This window comes from Apteryx mantelli, chromosome 3, assembly GCF_036417845.1.
Source record: "Apteryx mantelli isolate bAptMan1 chromosome 3, bAptMan1.hap1, whole genome shotgun sequence".
Lineage (NCBI taxonomy): Eukaryota > Metazoa > Chordata > Aves > Apterygiformes > Apterygidae > Apteryx > Apteryx mantelli.
The window spans coordinates 24,159,335-24,175,916 of NC_089980.1; the positions used below are offsets into that span (position 1 = coordinate 24,159,335).

Genomic DNA, 16,582 nt, shown 5'->3' on the forward strand with positions numbered 1-16,582 from the left:
TTGCTTTCGGAGGTCCAGGCACTGAGTATTAAACCTGAATTTCTTTAAGGGCAGCCCCCGGACAGGCGCGTGCTGTCTTGTGCTTGTAAGAGCAACCGAGTGGGACTGAAGACGTCTGCAGGCTCTACGGCCTGATTTCTCCCTCAGTGGAAAACCAATCAGGAATTTTTCCTCGTGGCCCTTGATCCCGTTTACCACTCAGCGAGGAGCAACGGCACCTTCTCATAGGAAACCTTCGTACTGCAGCAGCGATAAAGGCAGGGAAGGAGCAGAGCGAAGGCCCTTTGCGGAGGCGCTGCAGCGCGGTGGCCCGGGCTGGCGCGGGCGGTCGGGGCACCGGGTGATCCCTCTGCAGAAACGGCAGGCAGCCAGGCGGCCCTGGCTTTGCTCTCTCCCCCGCACAAACCCAGTTCCCTTTCACCCAAGAGCCCTCCCAGGGCTGAGGGTCCTCTTCTACTCTTGCTTTTACGCAGCGCTGCTCCCAGCGTGTGCCGGGTAACCAGACCCGGGCCCGGACCCCAGATCAGTACGGACGCGACAACCAGCTCCTGCCCAGCGGGTCGCGCCGCGGACACGGACAGTTCACCCAGAAGAATGGTTCCCATATGCCTTTATTTGGAAAGTTACAGGACTTTTTTACAGGCACTGTGCGTTGGTGTTGCTGAACAGTTCGGATTTTTCTCTGTGTTACCCAATGACCGAAAGGGGAGGTGGGAGTGGGGAAAACACCTCACAGCAACCGTTCCAGCCTCCAGAAAGGCATAAGACATCTGAGAGAAACAATCTGCTTCTTTCGAAGCCACAAAGCAAGGAATCTGGTTTATAAACAGGCTTAAAAAATAATATACATATGTAAGAGCAACTCAAAGCTAAAGTACAGCGATAACTGGTTCATATCTATGCATATCTGTTCAAATCCTTTTTCCAAAGCTGGAAAAGGGATGATTTAAAAACTAAAAACACAGTTTTAAAAAAAAGGAGGGATTCCATGCATTAAGTTTTAGTGTTTTGTGCAATTAAAATGGGATGAAAATAAATATAACTTAAAAAACCCCAACCTTTTCCATGACACTAATGTAACAGAGGCATGTCTATAAGGCACTTCCACCTGGGCTATTCTAGGAAGCCTGGCAAGGAGCTAAAACAGTGCAACCATTTACAATGGCATTATGGGAGCGAGAGACATATGCCTGGTGAGATACGGACTGAAAAAAAAATTTAGGAGATTTTAATCTTCGGGAAAGAGGCTGGGGCATGGCTGCAGAACAACCGATGGCCAAATCCTTCTCCTCCTTATCGCTGCCAGGAGAAGACCTCCCTCGCGGAGGAAGCTGTGGCCACCCGACGGCAGCCGAGGGGCCCTCCAGCTCCGCTCCCGGGGACTGAGACGAGACAGTGGTTTTGGGGATCGAGCGAGCGAGGGGTTGACCCCGGCCAGGCTCGTGGAGAGCGGCCTGCACAACAGCGCGCGACCTCAGCTCCCCGCGCGCCCCGCGTCCTCCGTCCGAGGGACGTCCGGGCTCGCCCCGAAGATCAAACGCGGCCACGGCCTCCCCTCCCCGCCGCCCTGCCGATGGCTGACCTTTAGCGAGCCAGCTCTGATGTGAGCAAGCTGCTTAGTTCAAATGTTCCAGGAAGTTAAAAAATAGCCTCCACCCTCGGCGGGAACTGGCTGTTTCCACGGGACGCGGCAGCGGCCGCGCGCGCGGCCCGCTCTGCGCAGAGCCGGCGGGGCGAGCCCTGCGGGAAGCGGGACGGCGTGGGCTGGCCTCGCGCCGCCTCCCTTTTGCCAGGCACGGTCCCGCGGCCACCTCGAGAGCTGCCGCGCGGCGGCGGCAGCCCGTCTCCTGCCGCCGCAGCCGCGGGCGCCTCCACCCGCCGGGACGGCTGCTTAGGCCTCGCAGTGGCCCCTTAGAAACCATTTTCCTCTCCCCCAGCGCTGCCCGAGGGCTGCAGGTCGGAGGTCCCCGCGCGTCACCACCCGCCGGGCGCCCGCCTGCAGCTGGGGAAAGCAAACGGCCGCGCAAAGGTGGGCGAGCAACCTCCACGGGATTAACGGGATGCCTCGGGCAGAGGGAGGAAAACCCTGCATCCGCCTTTCCAGCGACTCTTAAGGACTCAGCGCGGCTGGTTTCCCAGGGCGAAAGGTGTCAGCGAAGACAACCGAAGGGCTCCCGCCCCGCTATCCCCTGCCTTGGCTGCCGCTGGCCCTGGCCACCCAGGGGCTCTCCAGACGAACCATTGCAGGAGCGCCCCGGGGCAGCCGCCGAGGCCGCGGCGGCAGGGCGGCCCTCCTAAAGTCTGGCCGCACGAGAGACAGCAACGTGATAGGAAAAGCACGCGCTTGCCTAACCAAACCCTCCCACGCCGCTCGCGGCTGGCACCGCTGCACGCTTTCACCAAATCTGTGACGCCGAGGTTTCAAGTTCAGCTTTTGTTCTGGCAGGTTAGCTATGTATTTACAAAAAAGAAAAAAAAGAAAAACCCTAAAAAAAACACAACAAAAACACCTTAAATAGGGAGAGTATAGCTTTAAAATCGGAAGGGCAAGGTTTGGAAAGTGTCTTGTAGTGCAGTTCAGAAGAGTCAGTTGGGGGGCAGGATTCGGGGTAGTGGCAGAGTTGGACGCCCGGTTTTAATGCAAGTCTTCGCTCTGGGACAACTCCGTTAGGATCTGAATGAGGTTGTCGAGCCCCCAGAGGTAGCCGTCCTCTCTGTTCCCCTCTACCCAGGGCACATTGTGCTGGAGAACTTGTCCCTCTGGCAGTGGCGTGGTTTTCCCAAAATCAATCATCCAGACTTTGGCCTGTTCCTTTTTGTCATGAATGAAAAGGAGGGAGCTCCCAATTACCTGCAGAGAGAGGGGACCAGTTAGTCGTGCTTCTGCTTTTCATTAAATGCATCTATGCCCTTCTCAGCCAGCCTCGGGTTTTTCAAACACCTTATCTAAGGCTGCATTTGCAATAGGCGATGCCAAGATTTTGCATGAGCAAAACTAAGATTTGTGCTTGCCAGCTGTGTTTGCACATGTAAATCAGGCATTTAAACCACCTCATTTACTCGTACAAATCCCAGCTTTTGGCATAAGAAAAGGATCACAAAAATATGAGCATGAAAGATTGAGATGTAATTTCAGAGACTAAGTTGAGGTCCTTGGGGAGGGAAAGAGATGAATTGTCTTCACCTTCAGATTAAGATTATTCCACAGCTCGATTCTTTATGAATGATTAGTGCTATCTGTGCTCAGCAATCTTGCAGGCATCACCTCAGGAAGTGGTTATGCAGTAAGCAAGTTACATGCGAAGTTTAGTCTCCTGCCTGAAACGCCATTCATTTGCACTCCCATGCCACCTGGAATATACCCCCTGGCTTTTACTGAGCACTGGGGACACGTGCTACAGAGGCACATACACATGAGTTTTCTTTTCTGTGAATTACTCTGCTGCATCTGCTTTGAAGAGCTCTTTCATACTCTGTTTGGCTTCTGGGAAAATCCTGCAGCAGATATTGGCCTGTGCAAGCCTCTGGGAAGCCAACGGGTGCTTGTGTTTGGGTCTGAAAGGCAAAACGGGGCTGAGCTTTCCTTCCTTGCACTGTATCACTGTGTCCTGCCTGGCTCTCTTTGTGGAGAGTCCTCACCAAACTGGCCAAGGAAAGCTCAGAAAAGCTTGGGAGCTGTTTCCACTCTTCATTTCTTCTTACCTCGGTGTCTAGCGCTACTACTACTGTGGAAAGGTGAAGCACATCATTGTCTCTGACTTCACCAGAAGTGGATATGTTCTTATGAATTTACATTTTTGAGGACTTTCTCCTCTAATGCATTGGGAGAATGTCCAAAGTCCAGAGATTTATATTACTCCCCAGAAATGTTTATTTTCAGTTCTTCTCCATATAAGCTATAATAGTTCCCTCTTGGCCAGGATAGACCATTTTAACTTTAAGGAAGAGACTTCTGCTGTTGTTCTTCACTCTTCTGTCTTTGGTAGGTGAATTTTCCTGCAGTGCCTTGGAGGAGCCCCGGACGAGTGCGGGCACTGCTCCGAGGCAACGAGGGACACGCAGCACTTGACACAACTTCTGCTACGTTTCATCTTGAAGTGGGACAAAAAGTTGAAGTTTCTTCTTTTTATTTTTTTAAGAAGTGGAAATTCCTTTCAAATACAATTTGAAAAGGTGTTTTGTTTCTGTGTTTTCAAATGAAACACTGCCACTTCATTTCAGGGCATTTTGTTTCCATTGTTGAACTGACCTGAAACACTTGGTTTCAACATTTACGTGCATCTTCCAGTTGGTTTACGGTCATGCAGGTCCCAGTTGGTTTACGGTCATGCAGGTCCCAAGGCGGCTCCCACGGCTCCGTCAGAGGGAGAGTGATGCCTCTGGGGAGGTAAAGCTGTGCCTCCCTCTCCCTTTGAGTCAGGGGTTCCTACGAGGCTCTTCTTCCCATAGGACAACATGTGCCAAGGAAATGCAGTCTCATATTTGGTTAAGTAGATGCAATATCAAATACTCTGAGTCAATGCTAAATCAACAAAGTTATTAATTAAATAATGGAGTATCCCAATTCCTGTTGAAATGGCCAGAAAGGGTGTACTTCCTCTTAATTTTCCAATTAGAACTGAAATTTCACTGTAGAAAATGTTGATTTCATGGACACGAATTTCTGAAGGAAAGTTGTTCCAAAGGAAGAGTCTTGCCTGTTTTGCCCCAGCAAGCTCTGTGAGGGCAGTTTGAGGATGATCGGCAGTTTATAGCTAAACTGAAGCCTTGTCTGAATGCACTGAGCAACTGGCAGCCATATGATACCTGACATTTGCATTCAGAGAGGAATTTCTCTCAAGAAGAGCCTTACACTTTTACAATGAGCATTTTTACCAATCATCTACAACCATAAACAGCCTGCATAACTCCTATATCGCTTTCCATCCATATGAACACTGGTTTTCATTAGATTTGAGCCTGTGTCAGATGCACAAACATTACATCAGTCATCAGCCATACTTCCATGCAAATATTAGATAAACAGGGTTATGAAACTACATATATAAGAATAAATTCAAGTTGTAGAAATTTATGACCGCTGACTTCAACTCCTCTTCTGTCTTTGGATAAACTGAGATTAAGCCATTTGCATTTACAGACAGATCTATCTAAACTCCACCGCAGGAAGGAAATGTAAGTATTACCTCATGGCACTTAAAGAATGGGGATGTCTCCAGGGTAGCACGGATACCCTTCAACCGGTTAAGGTAACTGTTCTGGAATTGCAAAGAAAAACAAGCTGTCAGTGCTGTGGGAAGCCTACACAAAAAAAACGCTGTACAGAGCAAACAAAAAACCCCTCTATTCCCGTATACTGTCTCCGATAGTGCATTCGCATGGAGAGACGCTGAGGGCGAGCATTCCCTGGCCACCCCGGCAGGCCCTGCGCCACAGGCGGCCTCCCAGCCCCAGTGGCCTCCGACGGGCCTCCCTCCAGGAGCGTGTCCTGTCTCTTCAGGGACCCACTCCTCCTTCTGGCCTCCACGGCATCCCGCGAGCTCCTGGGGCTTTAAGTCTATCCAGACTTGCCCATATGCAGGCCAAGGCAAAGGCGCCTGTGAGGGCATCGCTGGGAACAGCCAGGAGGCACCACCAGGGTCTTCCTGGCCCCTTTGGTCATTCAATTCTCAGGTCTGGGCAGAAGGGCGAAACACAGGGACAGGCACGGCAGCTGTCTGGGCAGCGTGATTAAATTGTTTCCACCTGGACTGTGTGGGGCTACTTGGGGGTCACTGTATGCAATAATTTGATGGAAGGACCCTAGCTAGACCAAGGCCATGATGGCGTGAGAGCGTGCTAAGCTCTTGGTGGATAAAACGCAGCCCAGCAGCATCATCCACAGCCCCCAGGGTTGTCCCTGGGCAGCTCTTGTCACAGCAAACCTTTGGAGGCGGCAGTGCCAGGGCCATTCCAGCTGCCACCTTTCATTTGAGGCCTTTATACATTGAGACTTAAAATGGGACTGGTTTGTCAAATAGGATATTTGACACAGTCGGTGTAAATTTTTTACCGCTAAATCTCTTATTCCCCTGGCAATGGAGAGCGGCGCAACTGGGGAGATGCAGATGGCGGGAGCCTGCGGCGCAGCGAGGAAGCGCTCCTGCCTCCCTTCTGCAGGGCGGGCGGCCGCGCGCGGGGCCCCCGGGGAGGGGGCCGCTGCCGACCCCGCGGGCGAGCCCGGGAGGAAACCCTCAGCCCGCCCCCGCACCAGGATGTGGTTTCTCTTCGCCACTTTTCGCGCTATTGCAGAAGAGAGTCTCCTGGGGCGGGGGCCCCGCGGGGCCGAGGGCTGGCGAGAGGCAAGGCAGCCCCGCGGGGAGGAACCTCCCCTCGCGCCCGGCAGCGCCCGCAGCCTCCTCCCGCCACCGCCCCGGCTCACCAGAATGTTACGGTTCCCCTTAGTGAACTCTCTGAAGGCCTCGGTGACTTGTTCCTTTGTCCGCGTCTTCTTGAAATCCCGGTTCACGGTGCCGTCCTCTTTCTGGAAAAGAGGGAAGCGGCGTGAGCGGGGGCTGAGCCAGAGGAAACGGCCCCCGGTTTGGGGTGTCCCGGAGCAGGATGCAAACCAGCCTTGTTGGCAGCCAAAGGGTCGTCATGGTGGGCGATAAAAAGTCATTTTATAGCCCACGGATAATAAACCCTCCGTGCCGCGTGCGGCCTCGCATTCCCCCCCGCCTCTTCCCAGGCTCGGCGTGGTGGTGGGGACAGCGGGCGGCCCAGGCTCCGGGGGGACTAGCGCCTCCTCCCAGCCCACCTGGCTCTCGGAGCAGGTCCCCAGGTCGCTCTCCATCGCCGCAGCACCGCCGGGGCTCTGAGATTCGGAGCAACGCGTTTCACCGTCCCGACTCCCTTTGCAGGTCGGGCAGGCAGCGCTCGCTTCCCGCACACAGCGGCTATTATAAAACACCCGTGTACGTGCTCATGGGTTTGCTTCCCTCTGCGCCGGCCGCGTGGCTGCAGTGGTCGCGCGGAGAGGCTTCGAGAGCAGCTTGCCACAGCGCGGCGGTGTGCACGCGGCGCGCAGGGGAAGCGCGCCGCGCTGCTGCGCGTCTGACGCGCGAGGCCTGATGCCGCGGTGCGGAAACCGGCCCACCCTCTCCCGGGGGGACGATAGATATCAGTTTGGAGAGGTGCCACAGCACTAATTTCGCATGTACGGAGCACCGCTTCCCACAAAGCATCCGAGAAGGGAGATGGACTTCTAAGTGCTCCTAAAAATAAATGAAAACCACAGATGGCTTTTCAGATAAGGCAATCCCCGGCTTCAGGAAAGCCAAAGCGACTCTCCGTAACGCTGCTCCCGTAACGACTCCCTGCTCGCGGTGCCCTGGCCTGCCGGATGCCGCTGCTCTGGGTCAATAGCCACGACATTTACAGGTGCTCCGGCCCCAAGGGGGCTGCGCTCGACAAAGCCGAAATGTGAGGGGGGCTGATAAGGGCTATCGCAAGCGGCCTTTGCCGGCCTCCGCCCCACCGCAGCACTGGCAATCCCGCTTTGCCCCGGCGTCGCCCGAGCAGAGCTCAGGTCGACCGGTTTCGTTTCCAGAGCCGCGGCGCTGCCGGCCAGGTAGCCACGTCCCGACGGGACTTTGACCACGGTGATTTTGTTAATAGCTACTGTTTCTAACATTTTCAGGGTGCTCCAAAAAGTTAGGTAAGTGTCACGATCTCCTTTTTGCAGAGGAAGATTTCTATTTTAAAGAGGTAAAACCAGATAGTCAAGGTCGCCAAACGAACTAGGAGCTGAGTAGGGCAAGGGAAAGGGTCTACATCCTCGTTCCCAGTCCTGCAGCTGCCAACTCAGCTTACGGGCCCACGCTGTCCCCAGGGCTGCTGCCTCTCCCTCGTCTTGCGCCCCCTTTCCAGCTCACACACCCAGGGCCGAATCCTGCCCTTCGGGCATGCGCGCAGCTCCCCACTGCTTGCGTGGGAACATGCATAAGTGCTTCTGCATCAGCCCGGCTGGTAGCCTGCAGAGCAACGGCCTCAGGCCACCACTGACAGGCAAGGTGGGTTCCCTCCCGTTTCTCACAGGGAAGTATCCTCAGTAGGGAAGAAAACACAGGGGCACTTGTAATTAAATAAAATTTTCCTGATATTTCTTCTGAGAGCTCCACAGCAGGCTCAAGATACTGAAAACCTCTTTCCCTAATGCAGGGACGTGACCCCAGGAACAGGTCAAATGCAGTGACACAGCTCAGCACGACCTGCTCGACAGCCCTTCTTCTAAGCAGGAAGAAAACCAGCCAGGAACCAGTGCAAACTGTTAATGCTTTAGATTAGGGGAAAATAATCCAGAAGCCAAGGGATTTAAGGAGAATCGCAGCAATTAGAGCCTTGATCAAATTAGTTAGCTCCTAGCAGCAGCAGGAGGATTAATCCTGGAGGCCAGCACTTCTCAACACCAATTAAAGGGCTGCCTCACCTCTTTGAAAACATCCACGACCCACATCACACGGTGGTTCACAGTGGCTTTCACCTATGATCGGCTAAAAATGAGGTGCAACGCTGAATGCTTGGCTATTGCTTTTACTTCCCTCCACAGTGTTTGCTGGCCTGTGTGGGAATATGACGTTGTTTCTTTACATTTTTCATTTTCAGTGTTTCACTTGTGACCTGCTTTTGCCGTAAGGCCCACTAAACGTCCCCAGACCATAGGCTGAGAAACACTGCTGGAGGATATATCATGTTGGACTATAAATAGACAGATACTCTTGATTATAGCAAGCAAGCAGGGAGCAGAAACAGTGTACGTGAGTTTCGGTCCCAGCTGGCCCACTCGTTTTTTATATAGCCTGAGTTTTTTAATAAGCACGAGCAAAACAACAGTGCTGGGAACTAGGCAAAGGGTTGTCCTGAGCGGGAAGGGCTCGTGGCACGCTCACGGTGGGCCACCGCACAGGGGGTGCTGCCGGTGGGAGCGGGCGATGCTCGGGGCTGGCGGGGGGACGGGGACAAGCCACTGGAGCAGGCGAGCACCACAGCCACCACTGAAAACTGCTTCTAGGGAGCCGTAAACGACAGCCATGAGGGGCGTGCAGGGGTGCGTTGCATTGCTGCGTGTCCGAAAACCCCAGCGAGGGCTTCTCCTCGGGTTTGGTGGCTTTCTGCGAGCGGCTCGGGTGGATGTAAATGCAATACGAGCCACTGGCCGCGAGGCAGCCCAGAGAGGAAGGCGCCCTCTTCCCCACATGCAACCGGCTCCGCTGGGTTTCCCGCTGCAGGAGAGAGGTGCCCCTTCCCACCAGCGCCTTCACGTGCAGCTCTGAGCGACCTGCTCCTGCTGGCTGCATTTCAGACCCGTGGACTAACACCTGCATTTGCGAGCTATTTGCCTGGTCATGTCACAGGGAATGCTACCAGAAAATCTGCAAAATCTGCTGTACAGGCTTGTTTGGGGGGTGGCTTCATTTGGTTCATGTCTATCATTTTGACACCAAGATCTCAGGTGAAAAACAAAGTCAGGAGTGCTGCAGGACTTTAAGGCCGCAGACACACAAATGGGTATTCTGGGAAAATCCCGGCTGACTCACAGAGGAGAAAAAAGATCTGTGACCAAGAGAAGGACTCCTCAAACCAACATAAATTTGGAAACCAAGCCTTCATTTCCACTAAGAGCAACTTCTTCCCTGTTCCCTGGCAATTTCCTCGCAGGTTGGAGCTGCTCGGTGGCCGGCAGCGGCCCCGAGGCACTGCCTGGGGTTGCCCAGGGCTGCCCGGCTCCACTCCCACGGCAGCGGCCGGAGCCTGAGTCACCTCCAGGAATGCAGCCACAGCTTGAACAAGCTCCTTCGGCTGCTACGCGAGCTCCATGCCCGCACGCTGCAGCCCTTAGCGCAAGCCATCAATGGGCATATGCCATTGCTTAAGGTCGTGCAAGCCTTCAGTAGCTAACACGTGCTCTCCGCTTACAAAAGCCATCTCCATTTGAGCATCAGCCCAGATACCTCTCACCACAAAATTTGCAGCCCGTTCTCCGCCAGCTCGCCAGGAGAAAAATTCCATGGGCTTCCTCATCTAACTGACATCCAAAGGATCCTGCAGTTATCTCCAGAAATCTGGGAGATAACTGCAGCTTTGAGCAAAAGCATGGCCAGCTTGGGCACAGCTGCTGCAGCGCTACTTGTAGAGTGGGAGCGCTCAGACAAAATTGAGAGAAATAGCTCAAGGGCAGATAATGCAAGCTAAGTCTGCAGGTTAAAAACACAGCTAGGTACTTGCAGAAAATGCAGCTGCTTGTGCTTAAGCGAGAGCTTAAACTTCATAGGGAGTTTATGAGCTCCACTTCGTAGGACTAAGTTGCTGAATTTTTCTCAACAGGGATCTAAATACAGCCTAGCCACCTTCTATGGCTAAACTCACAGCTCCAGTCAGGGGCTGGCACAGGTTAACACACATTCAAGCTGGGATTTGAATTAATGGCTCAGCCCATTGGCACAACAGCATTGAAAGCAAACAACTCGTTTGAGCCCTCGAGTTGGAGCAGGGCACTTTGCATTTCGCAGTCAGGGGACTCAACCGAGGGGCTGATCTAACAAGATTATGGCTAAGACCGTCCTCCCGTGCCCAGTGGGGCTGCAGTTTCGCTGATGCCCTCAGCTCAGCCGGCTGATGCCCACACCCAGGCTGGGCGCCTGGGTCCGACGGCAGGGACTGGCAGCCACCCTGCCGCCCTGGCTCCCCGGAGCGAGGGCTGGCGGGGCTGCAACGCTGCCGGGAGTCGGGCAGGCAGCGAAATGCAGGCGGGAGGTGAGGGGAGCTTGAACGAGCCGTTTCGCGGGCCAGCTTGCACCGCGCACATAAATGCTGTGACGTGGTGCAGGCGTAGCTGTATCTGTCTGGAGACTGGATGGAGAAAGGGGAAAGGGAGCGTTTGCAGAAACAAGTTATGGCTAGATTTTACAAAGAGACGGTCATGTCGCAGGAGCTGAACTGAGACTCTTTGGTCTCCCTGCAGCGGTGTGACAAGGGCTCAGTTCCCGTTTGCCACCTTCCAGCCTGCCGAGACACAAAACTCCAGGCTGAAAAACCAGCCAGCACGCTTGACTCATTTTGGGCAGAAGCAGCAGTTTTGCTGGGCTCCTTCCCAGAAGCCAGAGGGACGTCCCGATGTGTCACCGGTTTCGCTACGAGCCTGCTCCGTGCGTGTGTGAGTGTGTTACCGAGCTGGTTGCAAAGCGTTCCCCGCCACAGGCGCCGAGTGGCCTCACCTTTATCCCCTCGATCCTGAACCCCAGCGTGGCCGTGGAGCTAATGGTCTCCCTCCACTGCATGTATCGGGGCTTGGTCACCGCCCGCAGCACGTTCTCCTCCTCGGTCGGGGCCTCGGGGTCCACCTCGATCATCTTCTGGTACATGTCCTTCCGCAGGCTCGGCTTCTTCCTGGCCTTTATCAGCTCCTCCTCCAAGTAGGTCCTGCAAAGGGCAAGGAAAAGGTCTGCAGGGTGGCCTGGCCTGCCTGGGCCAGAGAGAGCAGAGGGTGCCCCGTGGTCCCCACCGCCTGCCTGGGAGGGGAGGAAACCCCGGGGCCGGGGCAAGGGCAGCTGCCCGCCCAGCCCACCTCTGCCGTGGCCTTTAAAGTAAAACAGGCTGGAGCAGCGTCGCGCCGGGACGGCTTATGTCCACATGGGCCAGCGACCGGCTCAGCTTCCCCACAGCGAGGTGGAGGCAGGCCACTCCAGGCTGCTCTTTGACGTCTTTCGACGCTCAGCAGACCTGAACAACGACTTATTCTCACAAACTAAACGAAGCTTTCAAAACGCGCCCACCCAGATGGCTGACCGTGTGCTATGGAAACCAGCTGGATTCAAGGCGAGAGAGAAGTCGCCAACCCTCGGCCACCAGCAGCGTCCATCGTTCCCTCCGCAGACTGGCTAAAGCCGCTCCTGTGACTTAGGGGCGCTTTCCTGCTCCCTGCCACGCTTGGCCGCCAGCACCGCCGTGCACGGGCTGCTAAGCAGCCTCTTTGCACAGAGAGCTGCTTTGCTGCTGCTTATTTTGCCCATTACGGGTCTGGTTTAACTGGACTACCTGGAAGGGAGAAGCTGCCTGAAACGGACGGATCAGACACAGGGATGCAGCGCCTGCCCGCTGAGCTGAACAAAATCAGCCAAGGAAGAGCCTCCTCCAAGGACCTTCCCGGAGAGCCGCTGCCGGCCACCCCCCTGCAGAGAACTGCCTGCCCCCACGGGGCGTCCCGTCCTGCCCCGCTTGCTGATCCTCCCGCCGGAGAGCTTGGTCACAGTGACAGCTTTCCTCTTCCCATGCAAGCGACAGGAGCTACTTACTCAGTTTCCTGACCCAGAAATGAGCTTCTCTAGAGAAATATTTCTGGAACTTGGAGCAGCCTGCAAACCCAAAACCTGAAGGGATCGTGCCCCCTCCCCGTGGAGTGGCTCTGTGGGTCGGCCCCAAAAGCTCGGAGCGGTGCGCAGCCGCCTCTGGTAGACCCACAGAGGGGACTGGGAGGGGATGGGTGGCCAGCGCAGAGCGTAGTCGCGCAGGGACCACGGCGCTTTTACAGTTACAGAGACCTCGAACCTCAGTTCTGTGCTTCCTTCAGAGCACCACTGTGTGCCAGGACACAGCGAAGTGCTTCACTCTGGAGTGCAGAAAATCATCATCCACTAAATGACACCTCCTGCAGCAATCATCATCCACTAAGTAAGAATTTTTGCAGCTTCCAAACCTGCCCCAGCTCAGCCCTGCAGGTGCCCAGGTCCTCTCCAAACAACCTGGCGAGGCAGGAGCGATGTCCCAGCAGAATGAGGTACAAACGACCCTATCTGCCACCTCCTTCCCCCAAAATCCAAACCGCTCTTCGCTTCCCGTTAGCCATGCCCAGCTCTGCAGGGGAGCTGTGCCCTCCTCCCAGGCTGCCTGTGCCCAGGTCCCAGCTCTGAACGTGCAGTTTACCTCCACAAATCACGTAACATGCAAGGGAAGGCAGACTACGCGGGATGGGGTTTATGTATTTCCCACAGACTCACAAGGCAAACAGGTGTCTTTTCTAGGAGAAGGCATATGATCACAGAGCAGACAGCCCCAGGGCACCATCCCCTTTTAGAAACAATGCAGATAAAAGTGATGAAGGGCTGGAGCTGAGCTAATCGAATCTGTGATTTTGGGGCAGACAGAATAAAACAAGAGCGTGCTCAGAAGTGCTGTCCACGTCACTCAGAAAGCTCGATTTCCTCCTGACAAGAAGAGACAGCCTTTGCCTGTGGCTTGTTTCCTTCCCTCTCCCTTGCTCCAGGTTTTAACCATCACCAGGACCCAAGTCCGGCAAAGCTTCATTTGGGGGTGACTGGGTGAGGCTGCCCCATCCCAAAGCCAGGTCAGGAGGGAAGAAACAAACCTGCATCCTCCTGGCAGGGGGCAGCTGGCTAAGAGGATGGGTTTGATGTTTTGTCAGATGGTATCAGTGAGGAGACAGGTTCAGACCTGACGCCCTCTCTGAGGGCTCTGCTGGACCTGCCTGTGCTGCTTTGCTTCACCATCGCTGGTGCACTGGGCTGTGAGCTGCGATGGTTCATTCACTGCCACACGGTAACTTCCGCCCAGTGGCAGCAACCACACTGGTAACAACTTGAACTACCACAGCTAAAGCCCTGTGGTCCTACCTGCCCAAGCCCTGAGAAACGAAGACACTCTGCCCAGGACTCTGGTTTGGGCGGGCGCTGCCTGCCATCCCCAGTTCCTGCAGGCATGGCTCCACGCTACCTGTGCAGGAAGGGACCTGCGTCCCCTGTGGTGGCATCTGGAGCAGTCGCTGTGTGAGGGGCTGTCCCTGTCCCTGTCCCTGCATGCCAGTGGCACCCGAGGGCCTCCATCACCCTTGGGCCCTGTGCGCATGCGCTGGGAGGGCCACTGCTGCTCTCCCACAGAAACCACCAGCTTTTCCAGATGCACAAGTGTCTCCACCACCTCTGAGCTCAGAGCTGGCCCGGCAGGGGGTTCCCTCGCCTGGGCTGCTTGGGACCCCACAGCTTCCTGTGTTTTGACTAGTGTCCTCCTGAGCTTGGGAGAAGCAGGCAGGTTTCTGCCTTCTTAAAAGCTGCTGTGCCATGCTGGAGGACCCGAACCGGAACATGGAGCGGTCCCCTCCGCTGACAGCACATCACTTTCCCAGCACATGGAAAGTCAGCAAGCGGAGAAGGAAAGATGCTGGCATGTCCTTCCCAAGCCCAGGCTTCCTCATGTCCCTCTTCTCACACCTTCAGGTTAGATTTTTCTTGAAGGCATCTGCAATGCTCAGGAGAGCCTGGCACTAGTACGCTTCAGAGAGTCTTACCTGGGAAATACGTCTGCTTTGAGTATCAGATCTTAAAATCAAACACTGCCCCAAAAGACACTAACCTGACCCCCATTTTGCAGTCCATAACGCAGGGGGAGTCAAATTCAGCCAGCAAATCTTCCATCTGGTTGTATCGCTCCCCATCCTTCACGACGTCCCCATGGTAGGCAGGGACGTAGGGCTTCAGGACATCATTCATCAGGCGGTCCAGGCAGCGCTGCTCTGACTCGCAGTGCTTCTTCAGGATCCGGCCGTTAGCTGCTGCCTTGAAACTACCTGAAGGCGACAAGGGACAACCGGGCACTCACTTTGGATGCGGAGTGATATCATGCCTTCCCAAATGAAGAAGAGCAGACCACCACCACGAAAGCACCTGCTGATTACACCTGTGTCCAAAGCAGTCCCTGTTGACTGGGACTTGGGTGGTGTAACAGGCTTCTGCTGCTGGATTCACATGCAGTATCAGAGGTTTATGGCCAGCAGTGTCACACCTTAAACAAGGACACAGGTTGTAACTACCTTAGCAATCCCCACCAGGGCCTAGTCCTGGCAAATCACACATGCCCATCTGGGGCTGTGACGGGCAGCTCCTATAGAGCACCCAACACATCAGCTTCATGCCCACCACGTACTTCACGGCAGGTCTGCACCCCATGGTCTCGTCTCTATGCTCATGCCCTGTGAGGGGGGTTTCTCAGAGCTGAGCGGTGCTGCGCACTTCCCTGTGGATCAGCAAGAGGGCTTGCATTTCCCCTGAGCACCACTGCTTTCTGCTGCTAGAGAGAAGAGCGAGATGCCAACAGCAGTAGCAGCAATACCCACAGCTCTGGGGACTCAAAGCACATGGCACTGCACCTCCACTTTACACCACCCAGCATATAGGTAAGTCACTCTCCTGGCCTTGTGTTCCCCTGGAGATGTGAAAGCTCAAATCTGTGAAACTCATTCAGAGTTCAGAAGCAACTCAGGCCAATACAGCTCATTAGCCTAATGTAACGAAGAGACTTTCCACTGCTCTGCCCCGTGGTGGCTCTCGTGCCCATGGGTGAGCTGCAAGGGGGTCAGGGTGCCCCCTTGAACTCTTGGTGCTCCATACCTGCATGTCCTGCTAGCTGGATCCAAGGGTACTTCTTCTTGAAGGACATCACAAATGGGGACCAGTGCACCATATTCTTGATCTTCCGCCATGATTTACTCTAAGGAAAAAAAAAAAATCATGAGGGTGATTGTGATGTATTAAGCTTTTGCTGTCCATAAAGTCACTTGAGGGAGCACATGGATGTTCTGGACAGGGGAGGAGACACCAGAGCCAGCGCAGGATGGAAGACAAACAGAATCTGCTCTTTTCCCATTGCCCTGTGCCAAGCTGGAGTCATTGGGCCTTGATTCCAAATTCAAAAATCACAAGTAATTTCACTGAAGTGGATGGTGTTACAGCTTTGTTCCAGTTGGCTGCTTCTGACGAAGAGGGCCAAGCCATCTGCATTACCTTGCCTTCACTCCCCCATGTTCTTCTGCAGGAGCAGTCGGGACATTAACCCATTTTTGGGTACGCACTGCTGCATTAGATTATAATGCACACTCAGCAGGGAAAGAAACCTAGGATTTCTACCAGGCCACAAAACTCCATTCCAGATCCAGCAGGTCAAAAGAGACACTCACATAAGCACGAATATGTTCACCAACTTATTTTTGTTCCCCACTGAAAAACAGCTGTTTTGTTCATTAAATTTTCAATCCATGTGTGTCTGATTTGCTTGCTTTGGCTGATCAGTAACTATATTCTAGAGAACAATTCACTTCTGACATGTTGTATCTCTTGCCAGATAGATTGCACAAAAGTATTTACATTACTTTTAACAAGGGCTGCAGCAGACATGCGAACGCCTCACAGAAACGCGCACGCTTTCCTGAAAGAGGTTTTTCCCTAGATTGTTCTGGGGAACATGCCGCTAATAAAAGGCAGAGGCACTTCTTATCTCGGCACCAGCAGGCGAGCGTGCAAACAACCCGGGAGAACAATACACAACAGTGACAGTGGGAAAATGCCTACTTGCAGAAGAGGAGACAAACAGTCACTTTTGTCCTGGCCACCAGAAGCTACTGAGTTCAGCCGGAAGCACACATATAAATTATCCTCCTTTGCTCCACTTCTAAGGCATGCGAGCAAGCCCTCCACAAAGCCCAAGTAATGTCTTCCTCGTGTTTGCAGAGCCGGCCCCTTCTCCCAAATACTTTGCGCAC

General features: G+C 54.3%; 1 protein-coding gene across 2 annotated transcripts in view; it reads right to left on the minus strand.

The window, feature by feature from the left end:
• The window catches only part of ITPKB (inositol-trisphosphate 3-kinase B), a 90,677-nt gene that overhangs the window by 23,877 nt on the left and 50,218 nt on the right, over positions 1-16,582 (minus strand). Inside the window, exons 3-8 of one of the 2 annotated variants that reach the window (XM_067292946.1) lie at positions 15,435-15,534; positions 14,401-14,614; positions 11,253-11,457; positions 6,422-6,523; positions 5,187-5,258; positions 594-2,851 (exon numbers count right to left, since the gene is read on the minus strand). In XM_067292946.1, the coding sequence (XP_067149047.1) occupies positions 2,636-2,851; positions 5,187-5,258; positions 6,422-6,523; positions 11,253-11,457; positions 14,401-14,614; positions 15,435-15,534 (909 nt within the window). In that variant the 3' untranslated portion in view covers positions 594-2,635. Of the gene's footprint in view, positions 1-593; positions 2,852-5,186; positions 5,259-6,421; positions 6,524-11,252; positions 11,458-14,400; positions 14,615-15,434; positions 15,535-16,582 lie in introns of those variants that run through there. The other variant, XM_067292947.1, reaches the window with a different exon arrangement.